Source organism: Squalius cephalus (genome assembly GCF_949319135.1).
Source record: "Squalius cephalus genome assembly, chromosome: 1".
NCBI lineage: Eukaryota > Metazoa > Chordata > Actinopteri > Cypriniformes > Leuciscidae > Squalius > Squalius cephalus.
In genome coordinates, this window is record NC_137122.1 from 66180974 (window position 1) to 66199335 (window position 18362).

The 18362-nt window shown below is 39.3% G+C and overlaps 1 protein-coding gene across 1 annotated transcript in view; it reads left to right on the plus strand.

The window, feature by feature from the left end:
• LOC307159631 (uncharacterized protein) overlaps positions 1-18362 on the plus strand; it is a 732752-nt gene that overhangs the window by 50057 nt on the left and 664333 nt on the right. Inside the window, exons 10-11 of the mRNA XM_079873101.1 lie at positions 7520-7693; positions 14234-14407. Coding sequence (XP_079729227.1) covers positions 7520-7693; positions 14234-14407 — 348 coding nt within the window. The remainder of the gene's footprint in view (positions 1-7519; positions 7694-14233; positions 14408-18362) is intronic.

An 18362-nucleotide genomic window follows, 5' to 3' on the forward strand; every position in this document is an offset into this window, starting at 1 on the left:
GTGTGACTGAAGTTTATTTATTTGAAGACAGCAGGGCTTATGTTTCATTGTTTATAGCAGTGCACTTTCTGGGTTTCCCCTATTGCTCACAGGGGGTTAAAGTGGGATGTGAGTGTGCCGTACGGACTCTTATTCTGGCTGTACTGAAGACGAAGCGGTTTGACCAATCAGATGAAAGGGGCGTTTCAGCGCCGCCCACATGTGCAAACGAAATATCAAAGCCATAAACCGATTTGTAAACCACAAACGAAAAATTAGAAATCGAGCCGAAATATCATTTTCCGTTTATTAAACTAAACGAAACACCGAATAAACGATCCGTCTTTTCATTTCTCGTTATTCCATTCCAAACAGGAAATGAAATGATCAGATGATACACAGACCGTGTCGTGTGTTCATTCGTTTTTTGATTTAATATTGAAAGTAGAAAAACAAGAAAACACTTCCTTTTTCGTCTTTTTATTTTTTCAAAAAAACTAAAAACAAGTATTCAGCTTGATTTTTCACTTTTCGTTCTCAGGTAGAAACATTTATAAACAGCTTGAATATTTGATTTCTACACGTATAGGCGGGAATGAAACGCTCCTTTCCTCTGATTTGTCAGCCGAAGATCAAACTATCCCGTCATCAGTTCTTCCTCAGCTCCGCTCAGCAGAATAAAAGTCCTCCGCTGCTGCAGTTGTACGGATTCTGAACGCGTTTATTGCAACTACTACATTTCATCTTTTTCTCATCAAACACCCAGACTAATGGCTCGACACGACCCGCACCGGGGAAGAGCCTCGACAGGGCTTTCTTATGAGGCTTTCAGTTCTCAAGTGCCAGGGGGTCCGTGAAATAATTTACTATAACCTGCTGTATTTTCCGGACTGTAAACTAAAGTCACGTTTTTATCATGAAACACGTTGTGATTTATTCCAGAGTGACCTAGGCCTTTACAATGCATTTAACTTAGTTCACATAATCTAAATGTTGACTTTCAAAAGTAGGCGCGCCAAGAAGACTATTCGTTGTATTTTGGTTTATATATATACAGTATATACTTTTTCTTTTTCATCAATCTCTTTATTAAATTTTGAACATGAAATAAGAACTAACAAAGTTCCCCTTCACATACAAAGAAAAAAAAAAATACAAAAACATAAACACCAAGAATCAACAAAAATAAACGACAAACAACATAGTAACAATGAAGGAAAAAAAACAACAAAAAAAACACATTAACTAATAGCTGTGAGTGACGGTCCAAGAACAACTGCCCAGTCATTTGCAGCAAAAAACGTGGGACACTAAGTTTACTCAGGATTGTCTGGGAAGGTCAACTTCCCAACATATTCAAAAAAAGGGGGTATATATATATATATATATATATATATACACACACACACACACACATATATATATATATATATATATATATATATATGACTTCCGGTGACGTCATGACTGAATAGATATCGGAGAACGTGGTCTCCGCGAATTTATTGTTAAAACCAACTAAAATAACAAACTTAACTCGGCAAATAAAATACATCTTGCATTCTAAAGATGAGTTGATCTAGCAGACATGCCAAATCTGGGGCAAAACATGATCATTTGAGAGAAAGAGACGAAAGGAAAAAGTCTCCGAGCCCTATTCAGACTAGTTCCGACTCCTCTGAGGTAACCATGGCGGAATTAGTTGGTGAACTTAAACAACTGCGAAAGGAAAATCAGCAGGGGCACATCGGCACGAAGGAGTCGCTGACGAGATTAGAAACATCGGTCGAAGAGTTGAAATGTCAGATAACAAAGCTGTAAACGCGCATCATAGAGGCCGAAGAACGTATTAGTAACAGCGAGGACTCAGTGATGCGTCACGGGAGGGTGATTAGATACCTGCTGCAACGAGAGGTGGAACTGTCTGCCAGGTGCGATGATCTGCAAAACAGGCTGAGACGAAATAATTTGAGAATCTACCAAGTGCCCGAAAACAGCGAGGATGGGAAGAATCCAATTGAGTTCATAAAAGAACTACTCGCTTCAACTCTAAACTCTCTTCCCGATGGTGACATAAAAATTGAAAGGGCTCACAGAGCACTGGCTCCCAAGCCAAAAGAAACGGAACCACCCAGATCAATAGTAGTAAAATTTACGGATTTCTCGATGAAAGAAGCAATTCTGCGTCAGGCCTGGGTACAAAAACAAGTCATGTATAATAATAGACGAATCTATTTCGATAATGACTACTCTCCGGAGAGCTCAGGTGCGTGACATGATTAGACAACTCAAGAAGAAGGACATTACTGCACGGAGCTTTTATCCTGCACAGTTGAAGATCAGCCTGACCACCGGTGACAAAATTTCTTTACATTGGCGGATGCTCTGCCAACACTACAAGAGCTCGGTATCAAGACGCAAATGGGGGAACGTGACGCACTGGAGATGGAGCTGCCAAAAACCATGTGGCAGACACGGAGAGGAGGTCGTCGCAGGATTAATCAAGCAACGATGTCAGACGCGGATGTTAAAGCTTTCTTCTCGGAGCAGATCATTTAGTTTTGTTTCCAGGAACAAATACAAGCAAGATAAAAAAAAATTGTATTTTGTGTATTTTTTTTGTCTTCTTCCTTCCCTTCATCGTGACTAGTGAACGTGAGGTGAGAACTATAATTTGTTAACGGAAGGGCTGATATATCAGAAACCGTATGGTGATAGACATTTGCTGTGGCCACACTTGGACTGGTTGATATGGATGGTTTTGGCAATAAATGCGGAAGTAATAACACTTATTGAGTGGATGACACTCGCCCTTTGGGCTGCGACCCCCTCAAGGGAACCATTTAAATGGTGTGGTCGCAAACACGCAAGGTGTACTTTTTCCCCGGAGAGATCGAGTCACAACTCTCTGCCCACTTTCAAACGGGAACTGTTTGCCGTTTTTATTTATTTATTTATTTTTACGAATCTACTTTGTGTCAAGTGCAAACAGTTGGATGTGGCGAAGTTCAAAATTATGTTCAAGTTCATTGTTCTCTTTTCCTTGACAGCGGTGATGCTTTATGTGTACATTTTTAGACACACTGATTGTTTTTTTGGTTTGTGACCAGCCCAAAGTGGCAATATAAAAAAAACATTTAATTTTACTAATAACCATGGAAAGTTTGACGTGTGTTAGTTACAACGTGAAGGGGATATAGGTAGCCCAGTAAAGATGAAAAAAATTCTAAATCAGCTCAAGACATTCAAATGTGGTGTTGCCATGTTACAAGAGACTCATCTCTCAGAAAAAGAATATTTGAAGTTGAAAAGAGAATGGGTGGATCAGGTTTTCAGTGCATCCTACGGTAAAGGGAGAACAAGGGGGGTTGCCATCCTTATTAGTAAGGCTGTCTATTTTACAGAGGAAAGAATCATTAAGGATAAAGATGGCAGATATGTTATGGTTGTGGGAACAATTGGGGGTATTCAAATAACTTTTTTGAATCTATATGCTCCAAACGAAGACTGTCCAATATTTTTTAGGAAAATTTCCTCACTTGTGGCCGATGAAGCGGAGGGTATTGTAGTGATAGGTGGGGATTTCAATTGTGTCTTGAACCCATATGTGGACAGGTTACCAGCAGAAAAGAGACGTCAATCACGCAAAACAAATACGGCACTGGGGATAATGAATGAGCTGGGGCTGGTCGACGCTTGGAGATATCTCCACCCAAAAGAAAAAGACTATACATTTATGTCATAAATACACGGGAGCTATTCTAGACTCGAATTTTTCTGCATTTCAAAAACTGAGCTGCATATAGTAGTGGAGTGCAGTATAGAGCCCATTACTATTTCAGATCATAGCCCCGTTGTTTTAAAACTAAATTTGGGGCAACATAAACAGTTTAAATATTGGAGACTAAATATCTCAATACTGAATGATGCAGCAAATAAAAAGGAAATACAGAGGCAATGGGCTGATTACATTAAAATAAATGATAACGGATCTGTATCACCCTCTGTGCTATGGGATGCAGCCAAAGCAGTAATAAGGGGAAAGATTATTGCACTTACACCAAAATAAAAAAGCAAAGGGAACTTAAACGATTGGAATTGGAGAAAGAAATAAGAAGGTTAGAATGTGAACATAAAACCTTTGGAAATAAAAAATCCCTAGAGCTATTGAAGCAAAATAGACAGAAACTAGATGACCTGTTAACTTACAAGGCAGAGGGGGCTCTCAGGTATACAAGCAGAAAATATTATGAATTTGGTAATAGAGCAAGTCGGCTGCTTGCTTTCCAACTACGCAAAGCCCAATCTAGTAGAGCTGTTCCGAAAATTAGACATCCAAATACGGGTATTATAACATCACAACCTAAAGAAATTGCAGATGCATTTAAAGACTACTATAAAAAACTATACGAAGGGGATAAACAGCCAAACAAGGAAAGAAAAATTAAAAACTTTTTGGATTCTGTTAAATTAAATAGATTGACGAAAGAGGAGTCTGAAACAATGGTTAATCCCATAACAGAGGAAGAAATTCAGAAAAGTATTGGTAAACTCAAAAATAACAAATCGCCAGGAGTAGATGGCTTCCCGGGAGAATTTTATAAAGCTTTCATAAATGAATTAACCCCAATTTTGTGTTGAATGTTTAATTACGCATTAGAGAAGGGAGATCCTCCAAAGTCATGGGCTGAGGCAGTAATTACAGTTATCCATAAAGCCGGGAAAGATCCCACTCAGTGTTCAGCCTATAGGTCCATAAACCTCCTTTGCCAGGATTTAAAAATTTTAACCTCAATTTTAGCAGAGAGGATTCAAAAACATATCAGAAAATTAGTGAAACCAGACCAGACAGGATTTGTTAGTGGACGTCATGGTGCCGACAATGTTAGGAGAGCTCTGAACATACAGATGATTGCAGGAAAGAGACAGGTCCCTTCCATGTTACTTAGTTTAGACGCGGAGAAGGCGTTCGATAGACTGGATTGGACATATTTAAAACAAACACTGACACATATGGGCTTTCATGACAGATTTGTTGCATGGATACAAACATTTTATCATAATCCTAAATCAAGAGTTAGGGTGAACGCCCACTGTTCAGACTTTTTTGATCTTGGGAGGGGAACAAGACAGGGAGATGCTATGTCCCTGGTTTTGTTTGCACTTAGCATTGAACCCTTGGCCGAGAGCATAAGATGTAATCAGTATATACAAGGAATAACTGATTATGAGGGAAACGGTCACAAGATTGCCTTATAAGCAGATGACATTCTATTATTTGTTGAAAACCCAGTTGCATCAATACCAGCTCTCCTTGATTGCCTTGAAGTATATGAATCCATTTCTGGATACAAAATCAATTCAACCAAATCAGAAGCACTTATGATCACTGGAGTCTGGCCCGTAGAACTAAACAATAGAACATATTTTAGATGGTCTAAACAGGGATTCAAATATTTAGGAGTTACCGTTACACCTAGACTTCCACAGTTGTATCAGGCAAATTATAATAAACTAATTAATACCATTAAAAAGGATTTATTAAAGTGGGAAGTGTTGCCACTTTCACTGTTTGGTAGGATTGAGACAATAAGAATGAATATTCTGCCTAGATTGCTCTTTTTATTTCAATCCCTCCCAGTATGGATTCCTGCAACTACATTTAATATGCTAGAAAAACTCATATCAAAGTTCATATGGCAGAATAAACGACCCAGAATAAAATTAAAAACATTGACTTTAGGAAAGGACAGAGGAGGGCTACGTCTCCCTAATTTAAGATATTATTATTGGGCTGCCCAGCTAGCATCGATAGTGGCATGGATTAACAACGATGTTGAAACAGGATGGGTTAGCATAGAACAGAGCTCTGTACCAAATGCCCCTTTATCAATACTAGCCTTTATGACACCTCAATCCCAGAAAAAGATGAAAATAACAAATATATGGGTTAAGCAAACTCTGAGAGTGTGGACAACAGTTCAGAATAAACTGAAAGGAGTGGCAACCATATCAAGGGCTATGTCCATAGCAGATAACCCTGAGTTTTTACCCTCTAGGTGGGATGCTATTTTTAAAAGATGGACTGAGAAGGGTCTTACCATGATTGATCAGCTTTTTGACGGAAGTACATTGCGCTCTTTCTCTGATCTTAAAGAAAAGTTTATGTTATCATCAAATGATTTTTTCAGATGCCTACAAATAAGAAACTATATTACAAATCATAAGGAACGGGAAATAATTAAGAAAGCCCCGACTAATGTTGAACAGTATTTCATTACTATAATCAAACAACACCCATTACATAAGAAGCACATGTCGCGCATATACAGCAGACTACTGCTTGATTCAACAGATAATACGTTCCATATAAAGACAAAGTGGGAGTTTGAAATGAATGATCATATAGAGGATGAGACGTGGGTAAACATATGCACAGGATGTCATAAGGGCATCAACAGTCATAACTGGAAAGAGTTTGACTGGAAAACAAAAATCAGTTTTTTTAGAACACCACAGGTGATATCAAAATGTGTGGATAATCCAGAAGCAGATAAATGTTGGAGGGAGTGTGGGAAGGTAGGAGACCACACACACATATTTTGGGAATGTCCAAAATTATTTACATTTTGGCAAGGGGTTAAGGATGAGATTATGAAAATGATGCATGTAGATCTGCCTTTTACTCCCCTGTATTTTTTGCTTGAAGGAATACCCCAAGATTTTTGTATTCAAGACCAGAGATATATTCTGCATGTCCTCCTATTATGTGCACGAAAAACCATTACAATTAATTGGATGAAACCACACCCACCCAAAATGAGTCAGTGGAGAGAAAAACTTATATCTATATATAGAATGGAACATATGACTGCCCAACTCCAACTGAAAATGGACACTTTCATACAAAGGTGGACACCTATTAGTATATATATTGAGGCATTGAGGGGGAATTGAACTGATTGTGTGAAACTTTTAATTATTCCCTTTTAAAAAAATATATATATATATATATTGTTTTTTTTTTTTCTTTCTTTCTTTTCTTTCATTCTACTATTGTATAGTGCTTTATGTATTTTATTTTTATTTTTCTTTGGGCAACCGTGGTTGTCAAGGAATGTTTAGTTTGTTGTTGTAACTTGTTAAAATGTATAAAAAATAAAGTTAAAAAAAAATATATATATACATACACACACACACACACACACACACATATATATATATATATACTTTTTAACCACAAATGCCCGTCTTGTACCATCTCTGAGATGTGTCACGTATCACGTCATCAAAAAATGCGTTTTGGGGTTTCATGACCCTTTAAAAATGAAATGAATGTGTAAACATGAATACATCAACAATTTCAACCTTTGTATTGTTACAATGTTGGTAGTATATTTAAATGAACAATGTGTAGTCTTTCTCCATGTTACCTTTACCTTGATATCCCTGTTTATTTGTCAGCAAAAGTCTGCTGGATGAAGATGAACACGTTAGTTGATCATCATAGATCTGAGTCATTTTCTCTTTCTGTCTTCAGTCTGAGTGGATGCAGTATTACAGAGGAACAGAGTCTCATCCTGACTTCAGCTCTGAAATCAAACCCGTCACACCTGAGAGAGCTGGACCTGAGCTGGAATGAACTAGGAGACTCTGGAGTGAAGCACTTATGTGCCGTACTGAAGGATTCACACTGTAAACTGGAGAGATTGAGGTCAGTCACATTCACATACAAGAATCAAACTGCTTAAAATCACTTCAACAGTTTAAACTAAAACACTTTAACATTGTATTTGTGCAAACTGAATATTTTGTGATCTGGTGCGATCTCAAGCATTAGCCTACTATTCCTGCCAAACTTCCATAGTTGCAGTTAGTGTTACTACAGTAAATCCATGGTGAATAATGCTGATCTGTGGACACTGGATAGTTCATTCATGGCACAATGTTTCTTCCTGGCTTCCACGCGCTGTTTGATCCGTTAATAACAGAGAAATGTGAGTGTTTCTCACTAGATCTCGCAGCGATGTTATTACTTCAGTGGCGAATTCAAATGATTTATTTACTGGATCTCTTAGTGCTGTGTAGTAACAGTGTCATATGATAACGATCGGCTCGCGCTGCTTTGGTCCAAACTGATAAACAACGGTCCGTCAACCACACAATAACGAGTAGCTCAGTTTCGTTCCGCTTACATTACGTTTTCCATTTGATGTCGGACAATTGTCTCTTACATGACCCGCCTACATTTGAAATAAATTTTGGTCGGCAGGAAAAATGGTCCAACGAACCGTTCGGTTTGAAAATGCGTACCAAACACCGAACCGAATCCACGCTAAAATATCAAGGTGAAAGTCATCATAGCTTGCATAGACCCAGCTCCCAACCCAACTTTGAGAATAGATTAACGGCGATATTTTTTTTATCGTCCGATAATTGTCTCACGTTAACGCAGCACGTTAACGCCGATAACGGCCCACCACTAATATATATATATATATGCTAATTCAATAGACCACATAAAATATATAAAATAAAGATATGCAACAGGCACGTTTAAATGACAAACAATAAAATCAGAACCAGTATTCTGTTGCGTTCATGGTTCCAGTGGCAGTAATGCATGCACGGCTTTTCAAAATGTCACAAAGCGTTTTGAGGTTGTTTTGAATGCAATGTTGAAGTTTATAATTAAGTATTTTGGCACACCACGACGAGTGGCGCTATGCATTGTTCTAAAGCCAGGTTTTATTCTGGCATGTTGAATTAGTGTTCAACAAACACGGCGGCGCGTTCATTTGAATGAAGAGCGCTTCTCGCTCATGTGAGCGAATATACATTGGAACGTTTGGGGATTTCGCAACGAGTAAAGTCATGGCCGAGTGGTAGAACTTACGTTACGATCATTAAGATGACATGGGTTCAAATCCCGAACCAACTTGGACTACTGAAATATTTATATTAGCCTATTAATGCATTTTATAGCCTATTATTGATGCAGAGAGATTTGTCTAGTTCTAAAACTCTGTTACACCATAGTTTTTTTGCTTATAGCCAATTTATAAAATAAAATTACCATGCATTTCCATTTTACACCAAGGAACAAATAGGCTATTATACAATGACTTTACTTCTAATAATTCCAATCGTAATTTCAAAAGCAGTTCTGTTAAAAAAAAAAATATAGGCCTATATATTAATGCTAATTCAATAGACCATAAAAAATATATAAAATAAAGATATGCAACAGGCACGTTTAAACGACAAACAATAAAATCAGAGCCAGTATTCTGTTGCGTTCATGGTTCCAATGGCCGTAATGCATGCACGGCTTTTCAAAATGTCACAGAGCGTTTTGAGATTGTTTTGAATGAAATGTTGAAGTTTATAATTAAGTGTTTTGGCACACCACGACGAGTGGCAAACTCTTTGTTTTGTTTTGCAAACTCAGATAGCCTGTGGGGGGTTAGGAGAAGGCAGTTGCTTTATCGTGGGGGTGCAGGACAAGAGGTGTTAATGTTCCGTCTTTCATATGGAGAGTGTCGGATAGCCAGCCTGATGAGCAGGCAAAGGCTAAATTCTTTTAAGGATAAATCTCAAAATCTCCCAAAGTCTATATGTAGGCCCTATATCTTATTAATTTATAAATATAGTAGTTTTATTGATTGTATTTAAAGGTTTTCCACACACAATTTCAATTTAGCAGATACAGAGCTCTTTAATTCGTGATCAACCTCGTTTTATTGTAGCCTAAGGTAAATTCAGCAAGGCATGCTGTATCTTTGAAGCAACAAAGGCTGTTTGTTACAGTTTTTTCTTTCGTGATTTGTGTGGATGACACGCAGTGGCATATACAGTATTATCAGCTGTATGGTGTGTTTTTACCCTGAAGTGTTTTTTCGAGAAAGACCCGGCGCGCGCAGTGGGAGACAAAAGAAACTTAATAAAAAAAGATCCAGTGCGAGAGAGAGGCAAAGAAAAACGCCTGTTAAATAAACTATACCTTGAAATGTGCGATGGGTTTTCAAACTTAATAAATTTTATTTTTATTTTGCATTTTCATTGTTTATTTTTTAAAAGCTAATTCCAATTCCTTGTCTGGAGCAAGACTTGACCGATTTTATGTTGCTAAGACTAATAGTGGTAGGTTTTACAATAGCACCATCTTTTTTATCTGACCACCATTATATCTCCGTAGCTGTTTCTGTCCTGTCTTCTAAAACTCAAAAATCACACTGGCACTTCAACAACAGATTATTGCAGGATCACTCTTTTATTCACTCTTTTGGCCTTTTTTGGCAATCTTGGAGAGAGGAGAGATGTAGTTTTCCTTTATTGAGTCAATGGTGGGACATAGGCAAAGTGCATATCAAGTTGTTTTGCCAACAATATACTGCCCATAACACCAGAACTCTCAAAGAAAAAATGAGATCACTTGAAGAAGACATTCTGAGACAAAGTAACCATGGTGACTCTGTTGATTCCATTGAGAGGAATACATTCCTTCTAAAGGCTTTGTTGGAGGAGCAAGGAAGGGCAGCCCTCTTAAGGACTAGATATTCTCAACTAAATGAAATGGACGCTCCCTCTGCATTCTTCTTTGGTCTTGAAAAAAAACCAAGAGAACATAAGTATTTCCATAAACTGAATTTACCACAGGGTGGTGTGACAACTGACCAGCAGGAAATCCGTACTCATGCACTATCCTTTTATGAGGACCTCTACTGTACTGAACAATGTGACCGATCCGCAGCAGAACAAATTTTATGTGATCTACCACAGTTATCAGAGGAAGATCAACTTATTCTTGAGAACCCCATATCCTTTGCTGAACTTTCTCTTGCCGTCCAGGAGCTGAGCCCTGGGAAGTCGCCTGGTCTGGACGGTCTTTCAGCAGAGTTTTATCGTGCCTGCTGGAATGTGATTGGAGAGGACTTGTATGCAGTCTTTCTGGAAAGTTTTAACCGAGGGAATCTTCCAACGAGTTGTCGTATGGCAATCATAATGTTGATTCCAAAAAAGGGGATCTTGGGTTCCTTAAAAACTGGTGACCTGTGTCACTGATCTGTGTTGATTTTAAGATTTTATCTAAAACATTGACTAATAGACTTAAAAAATATATGACAAATGTAATCCATGAAGATCAGTCATTTTGTGTCCTTAAACGTACAATTTTTGATAATCTGTTTCTCGTAAGAGACATTATTACAGTTGCACAAAGGCACAAATTGGACATTGGATTTTTATCCTTGGATCAGGAAAAAGCTTTCGACAGGGTGGACCATCATTATTTGTTTAAGACCCTTGAAGCTTTTGGTTTTGGTACACAATTTATTTCCCTTGTCAAGCTACTGTACAGTGACATTTACAGTATGATACGAATTAATGGGTCTTTAACTAGGCCTTTCTCTGTGACTAGGGGAATAAGACAAGGATGTCCTCTGTCTGGTCTTCTGTACTCTATTTCTATTGAACCTTTGTTAGTTATGCTGACTAAACAGCTGTGTGGTATTGGCGTCCCAGGTTTTCCAGAAATAGTCCTGGCGAAACTAACAGCTTACGCAGATGATGTGACAGTAATAATTAAGAGCACTGATGATGTTACTAAACTTATTTACTGTTTGAACAAGTATCAGAAAGCTACATCTGCTCGTATTAACTGGGATAAATGTGCATCCTTGTTGTTGGGAGACTGGCTGGATACAGGACCTCCTCGATTACCACAACAGTGTAAATGGGTTCAAGATGGATTTAAAGTACTTGGTGTGTTTTTTGGGACAGCTCAATACACTGAAAAGAACTGGGAGGGATTAGCAAATCGGGTGATCGGCAGATTACAGAAATGGCGATGGCTTCTCTCACAGCTCTCCTTCAGAGGGAGGTGCTCGATTATCAATAAGCTGGCTGCCTCAATGCTATGGCATAGAGTAACTGTTTTAAATCCTCCTAAGGAATTGCTTACTATCATCCAAAAAGCTTTTGTGGATTTTTTTTGGAACGGTTATCATTGGCTTATTCCTGGTATACTTTACCTTCCTGTGGCTGAGGGAGGTCAAGGACTAATACATATAGAGTCAAAAATATTAGGAATGAGATTACAAACATTACAGAGGATTATGTATTGTTCTGATCCTTTACGATGGGTTTCATTTGGGTTGTCTATAATTAACAGATTTCGGTGGGATAGGCCTTGATAAACAGTTGTTTTTAATGGAAAAGCCCTTTGAGGAAAAGGCATGTTTTTTTTTTCCTAACTTTTACATGTCAGTAATTAAATCATGGAAATATTTAAACTTTACAAGAACAGAAGATGTGCACTATGGGGTTTCAGAACCTTTGTTTTTTAATCCCCTTATGAAACTACCATCTAATTTGTCTTGTTTTGTTCCACAGTTTTTAAATGCTGGGGTCAGTAAAGTTATGGATTTAATTGATTTGACACAATGTCAGTGGCGAACTGTGTTATCACTTGCTGCACAAGTTAAAATTAAATCTCTGAGAACTGTGGATAGGATAATCAAGTGTATTAGGGATCCTTTTCCCCTGCATTAATGTCCTTTATAAACTCAGCCCTGGTAGATGGTCTTACACTTGGGGGTACTATAAACCAGAATACATTGTTGAAGGGATATGGGGATTTGTTTTTTCATGATGTGGCAAAGAAAAATCTTTATTATATTACTTTATATTATTTATTATATTATATTTACATATTACAAATACACTGATAATGTTGCTTTGTTTGAATGGAGATGGGGTGTGAGAGAGGCACTGGTGACAGTGAGTGAGAACGGAAGTTTAGTTTTTAATTGGTAAAATGTTGGTGTTTTTGTTAAATTATTTTGGAAATGTATTTGTTTTGTAAGTTGTTTTAAAACCCTAATTGTTATAAATAAAAAGGGGGTTAAAAAGTCTCTCTCTCCCTCTCTCTCTCTCTCTATGTTTTCGGTGCTGATGCAGTGACGCGCTCATGTAAACGGCACCTAAAAGCTGTCACAAAGAACCAGCAAAAGTAATTATTATGAGTATGTAAAATATTGCAATGAGACATTTTAATTGTTTATTAATAAACAAGTGTTTTCTGTGTCGGCTGCAAAGATGAAGTTGACGATATTGACGATCTTCGCAGTAGTGAACGCGCCAGAGAGAAATGCACATTTCATATGGATTACATAGTTTTATGTCGTTTTGAATGGTTCTGTTTAAAAGTAGAGATTTCTGTGACAGATGTTTTCCTATTTTTTTTTTTAAGGTGTGTGGGGCGAGTAGGCTACCTTATATGCTGAGTTTCGGTTCATGGATGATAGCTTAAGCTCCAGTTCAGGCGCTGGCGCCTCCGTGTCGTGATTATCTATTGTCTGCTATATTTACTTTTTATTTATTAAATCTAGGAAATTGGATAATGAAACACTGATTCAAATTAAGATACAATTAATACAAAACGAAATTCGCTTTAAAGAAAGGCTTTGTGCTTTCTGTTTGAGGTCTCTGTGAAAGTTTTAAAGCAGTCTTATAGCCTGGATTAATGGCTCGCAATATCGCAATATATATTGTTGGGAAAAAAATATCGCAATGTAATTTTTTCCCAATATCGTGCAGCCCTAATTTAAAGTGTGATGTTTGTGCTTGGAGGCTTTCAAATGTTCATGTTAACAGACATTAGCGCTCTAAAGTTCTCTGAAGTGTGGCTGAAAAAGCCAAGTAAAACTTTAAATAACCATTGATTCAAATTAAAATTTTATTCTTATCTGTGAAATAAGCATGTAACCCGTTTCAACTCCACCACTCAAAGAATTGTTAAATTGTTCTCCAAATTTGTTGCTTCATACCCCTCTGACACTGGGTAGTTGCGCCCCTGGTCTCACTCATCCTTGCAAAGCTGCTTCAACTCAGTGACATTTGTAGGCTTTCCAACATGAGCTGTGTTTCAAGTCCTTCCACAGCATTTTAATGGACATGAAGTCTGGACTTTATTGGGCCATTCCCAAACTTTAATTTTCTAATTTTCCGACCATTTTCAGACCATAGACTTTCAGAGTTGTACAGTTTTAGTTAATTGCAATCTTGAAAGGGATGTTGATGTCTAACATATTAAAGTTCACTAAGCCTTTTGTTTGCCTCCATATTCAATTGTCAGTTTTTGCAATTGACTTTCAATACATTTGTACGAAGAATAAAATTAAATTCAGTTTAAGGATTTATATTGTTCAGGTTTAACTGATTAATCAGCTGAATGTTTTCCTCTTTGTTCTAGACTCTCTAACTGCAGTGTGACAGAAGAAGGTTATAAAGCTCTGGCTTCAGCTCTGAGATCAAACCCTTCACACCTGATAGAGCTGGATCTCACAGGAAATGATCCTGGACAATCAGGAGTGAAGCCGCTCAATGATTTACTGCAGGATCCAGACTGTCAACTGAAGACACTGAGGTGAGACGGGATCAAATAATTAACCCTCTGAGATCTGAGCTGTTTTCTGGGCCCTGGAGGTGTTCTGACATGCTCTGACATTTCTGGTTATTTCTGTTACTTGTGACATTTTCATGGCTAAAGTCTAATTACACTGTATTCAGCACAAACTCTGCTACAATAATATATCAGCAGCATGTATGTAAAAGTTTGTAGTTTTGAGATAATGACATTTATGCGTGGTTTGTGAAAATACAAAAAAAAATTCTCACTGAAATAAGGCCATGAAACCCATACTGATTATTTCTTCACAAGACTTTTGAAAATTGTATGATGTAGCCTAGAATATTTGCTGCAAAACTATGTGAAAATCACCCTGACTGCTCATTCAGATAAGACAATATATTGATTTAAAAATTTTACGACGTGTTTTGTGTGAAAAAGCTCTATGCAGGAGCTCATTAATATGTAAGCTTTTCACACCTGAGAAAGACAAAGAACCTCCCCTAATGGCCCTATTAGGAGCTATCAGGCCCTGTCATTCTGAGCAACCTTGCACAATACTGTAAATGAGGAGATTTAAAAAAGAATGGCTTTTAAATTGTTTGGATTTATTTACAACACAACATAATCCAAAGATACACAACAAATGCCAAAAAAGCACTTCAAAGACAGAGACCTTTGTGCCATTCCTAAAAACATTGTACATACCTTTCATTTCCAAGATTTTCACTTTACCATGTTCACGTACAGAGACTCATGTGAATGTTGAAGTCCTCAGTGGCATCTGGGACCTGAAAAAAAAAAAGTGAACATACTGATATCAAGAGAAAGGCCTGCACGATTTTGGAAATAAATATTAGATTTTTCTGGTTAAAATTGCTTTTTAAAATTCCTTTTTAAAATTCACAGAATACACACACACACACACACAAATGTTTCCAACAATATATAATATAATGAACACCATGTTTGTTGTGCCATGTAGGCATAAGGTATATGCGCAGTGCCGGATAAAATAATAATAACAATAAATAACCTATAGCAGTATAAATCTTCCAAAAGATTTCAGTAACAACTAAGCTAGAGAAAAATATATTGATTATCATGTTACTTTAAATGTTTCCATCCGTTATGATGATATGAAATGAGATAATAATAAAAACATGAAGCCATTTGGTGCGTTTTGCTTTCATCCAAAATATGATACATTCAAACGCGATCGCGCTGCAAAATATGATTCATTCAAACGCGATCGCGATCCAAAATATGATACATTCAAACGCGATCGCGCTCAAATATAAAACATTATGGTTACCATATACATATCTACGTTTGAGCAGATATCCACAAACACAGTAACAGTAAACACGGGTCTAAATATTATAATATTCCCCATATATCTAGCAACAGTTCAACTGCAACGTGACATTTATGCAACAATAACAAACTAATATGTAAGAATTTCTTACCTTACATCTTTCTTGTCTTCAAATCGCGTTCTTCTTCTTCTGAGGTAGCCTAAATCCAATGTAAGCTCAGGCACGTCTTTCAAACTCGACGAAAAGTGAAGTGAAGTGTTTTGTTGTTGAGGTAATGAGCGAGTTCGCGTTCCATGTGGAAATTTGCATGTGAATATCTTTTGCGCGAGTGGGCGTGGCCAAATTAACTGTAATGAGCAAGCGTTTGAGAAGCTGTACATCTTGTTGGTTTTATACAAATTACTTAAACAGAGAATATTTGTTTTCGTTTTGAATCCGATCATTTAAAAGTACACACTTATTCTTTTTTTATATTTCTTTTTTCTGTATGACCATAAATGACGGAGTAATTTAAGTTTATAGTGCTACAATGTGGAGAAAATCCGGCAAAACGTGCCGGCGCGTTTGCCGACCTCAGAGGGTTAACTAAATTAGCTATATGCAGGCTAAATATTCATAACTAATATATTATTTTAGTTATATAATAAGCTGTACAATTTGTTGCATCAAAATGATCAAGATCAGATCAGATGCTGCAGGTTCTGTCATGATGATGATAACCGTCAACACAGTTTAGTTGTGATACGAGCTACAGGTCAAATAGACATTATGGGTCAGTATATGTGTGCTGACATTCAGGAGTATACCTTGATAATTAACAATAATAGTTCCCTTTCGTTCGGGAACTCCTACGTCTCGTCGGAGGAGTTTCCAACGAATTGGGATCACGCTAGGGAGACCAACTGTCTTCGAGTGAAATAAAACGAGCCAATAAACATTGGCATGCAGGATTTGCATTCCGCGGCCCGCCTACCAGCGCGGGTATAAAGCGGAAGCAAGCGCATACACAAACGCTTTCTGCTTCGGAGCCGACCGGTTGTGTCCTCTGAGTGTATGAGCGTTTTGGATTGTGTTTCCATGAAGCTCAACGAGTCTGCTGTTTCAAGAAGTCTCTTTGTGTTGGTGTTACGGCGCGGCAGTGATCTTCGCGATCTCCCGGATCCCATCTGTCACTTCAGGCGAGCTGCTTTTTTCAAAGAGCTGTTGTCACAGCTGGTATTCGGTTGAGTGCACACAGCGGGCTTGCAGTTTCCCCGCTGTGTTGCCGCGTTTGATCCCTGCGTGCTTCGGCACACTAAAAGAGTATTTTCTCTGAAAGAGCAACACGAGTGAAGATCGCGTCCTTTTAAGGATGACGTTTCACCCGTGTGTTTCTGGGTGCGGTCAATATCTGCCTCCGGCTGATGGTCACGATCGCTGTCTCACGTGTTTGGGCCTCGCGCACGCTGAGACAGCGTTAGTGGATGAGTCATGTTCTCATTGCGGGAACATGACTATTGCGACATTGAGACTGAGACTGAGATCCCTCAGACGAGGGGGAGTCCCTTTGGCGTTTCCCCGATCTAGCTCTTCTTCTGGTTCACTTCAGAAGAAGTCTACTTCGGCTAATCCCATGGGTGGTCTGAGGATTACTGTGAGGAATAACCCGCCGGGTGAAAGACCCCCACGGGCCCCTCAATCCTCCGTGTCGCAGCCATCGGAGTCTTCAATTGAGACGGCTGGGTCATCTCGTGTGACTCCAGCGGTTTCTTTTGGAGCTCCACCGGAGGACCAGATGTCAATCGCAGCATCGGAGGGAGAGCAGTCATCTTCTGGGGATGACGATTCGGCTGCGTTGCCCCCTTCGGGTGTGGTAGCGTTGCCCGAGTCGGACCCGGAAATGGCTGCTATGCTTGCCCGGGCGGCCGCGAGTGTCGGGCTCGTGTGGAATCCTCCACCGTGTCCCGAACCCTCGCGGCTCGACGATTGGTATCTTGGCGCGGGCCGTGCTGGTTCTCAGCGCGCCGCTCCAGTGCCTTTCTTTCCGGAAGTGCATGAAGAGGTGACGAGGACGTGGAAGGCCCCTCTGGCGGCCCGACACAGACTCACTTCCTCTTCCTCCCTCACCACTCTTGATGGCGGAGCAGTGAAGGGATACGAGGGCATCCCCCCAGTGGAACGGTCTGTGGCGATGCATCTGTGTCCCAAGACCGCGTCCACCTGGCGGGGTAACCCCACGCTCCCCTCCCGCGCCTGTAGGTTCTCTTCCGGTCTGACTGGAAAGGCTTATAGTGCGTGTGGGGAAGCTGCTTCCGCCCTGCATGCCATGGCGCTTCTCCAGGTTCACCAGGCGAAGGCGCTCAGTGACATGCAGGAGAGTGGTACTGATCCAGGGGTGCTCCAAGAGCTGCGTACGGCGACGGACCTTGCCCTACGGGCGACGAAAGTCACCGCACGTTCCCTGGGTTGGGCGATGTCCACTCTTGTGGTCGAGGAGCGACACCTGTGGCTCACCTTGGCCGATATGAAGGAGTCGGACAAGAGTAAGCTCCTGAACTCCCCCATATCCCAAGGTGGGCTCTTCGGCGACGCGGTGGAGGATTACGCCCAACAGTTCTCCGCCGCCCAGAAGCAGTCGGAGGTGATCAAGCACATCATGCCACGGAAGAAGGGTG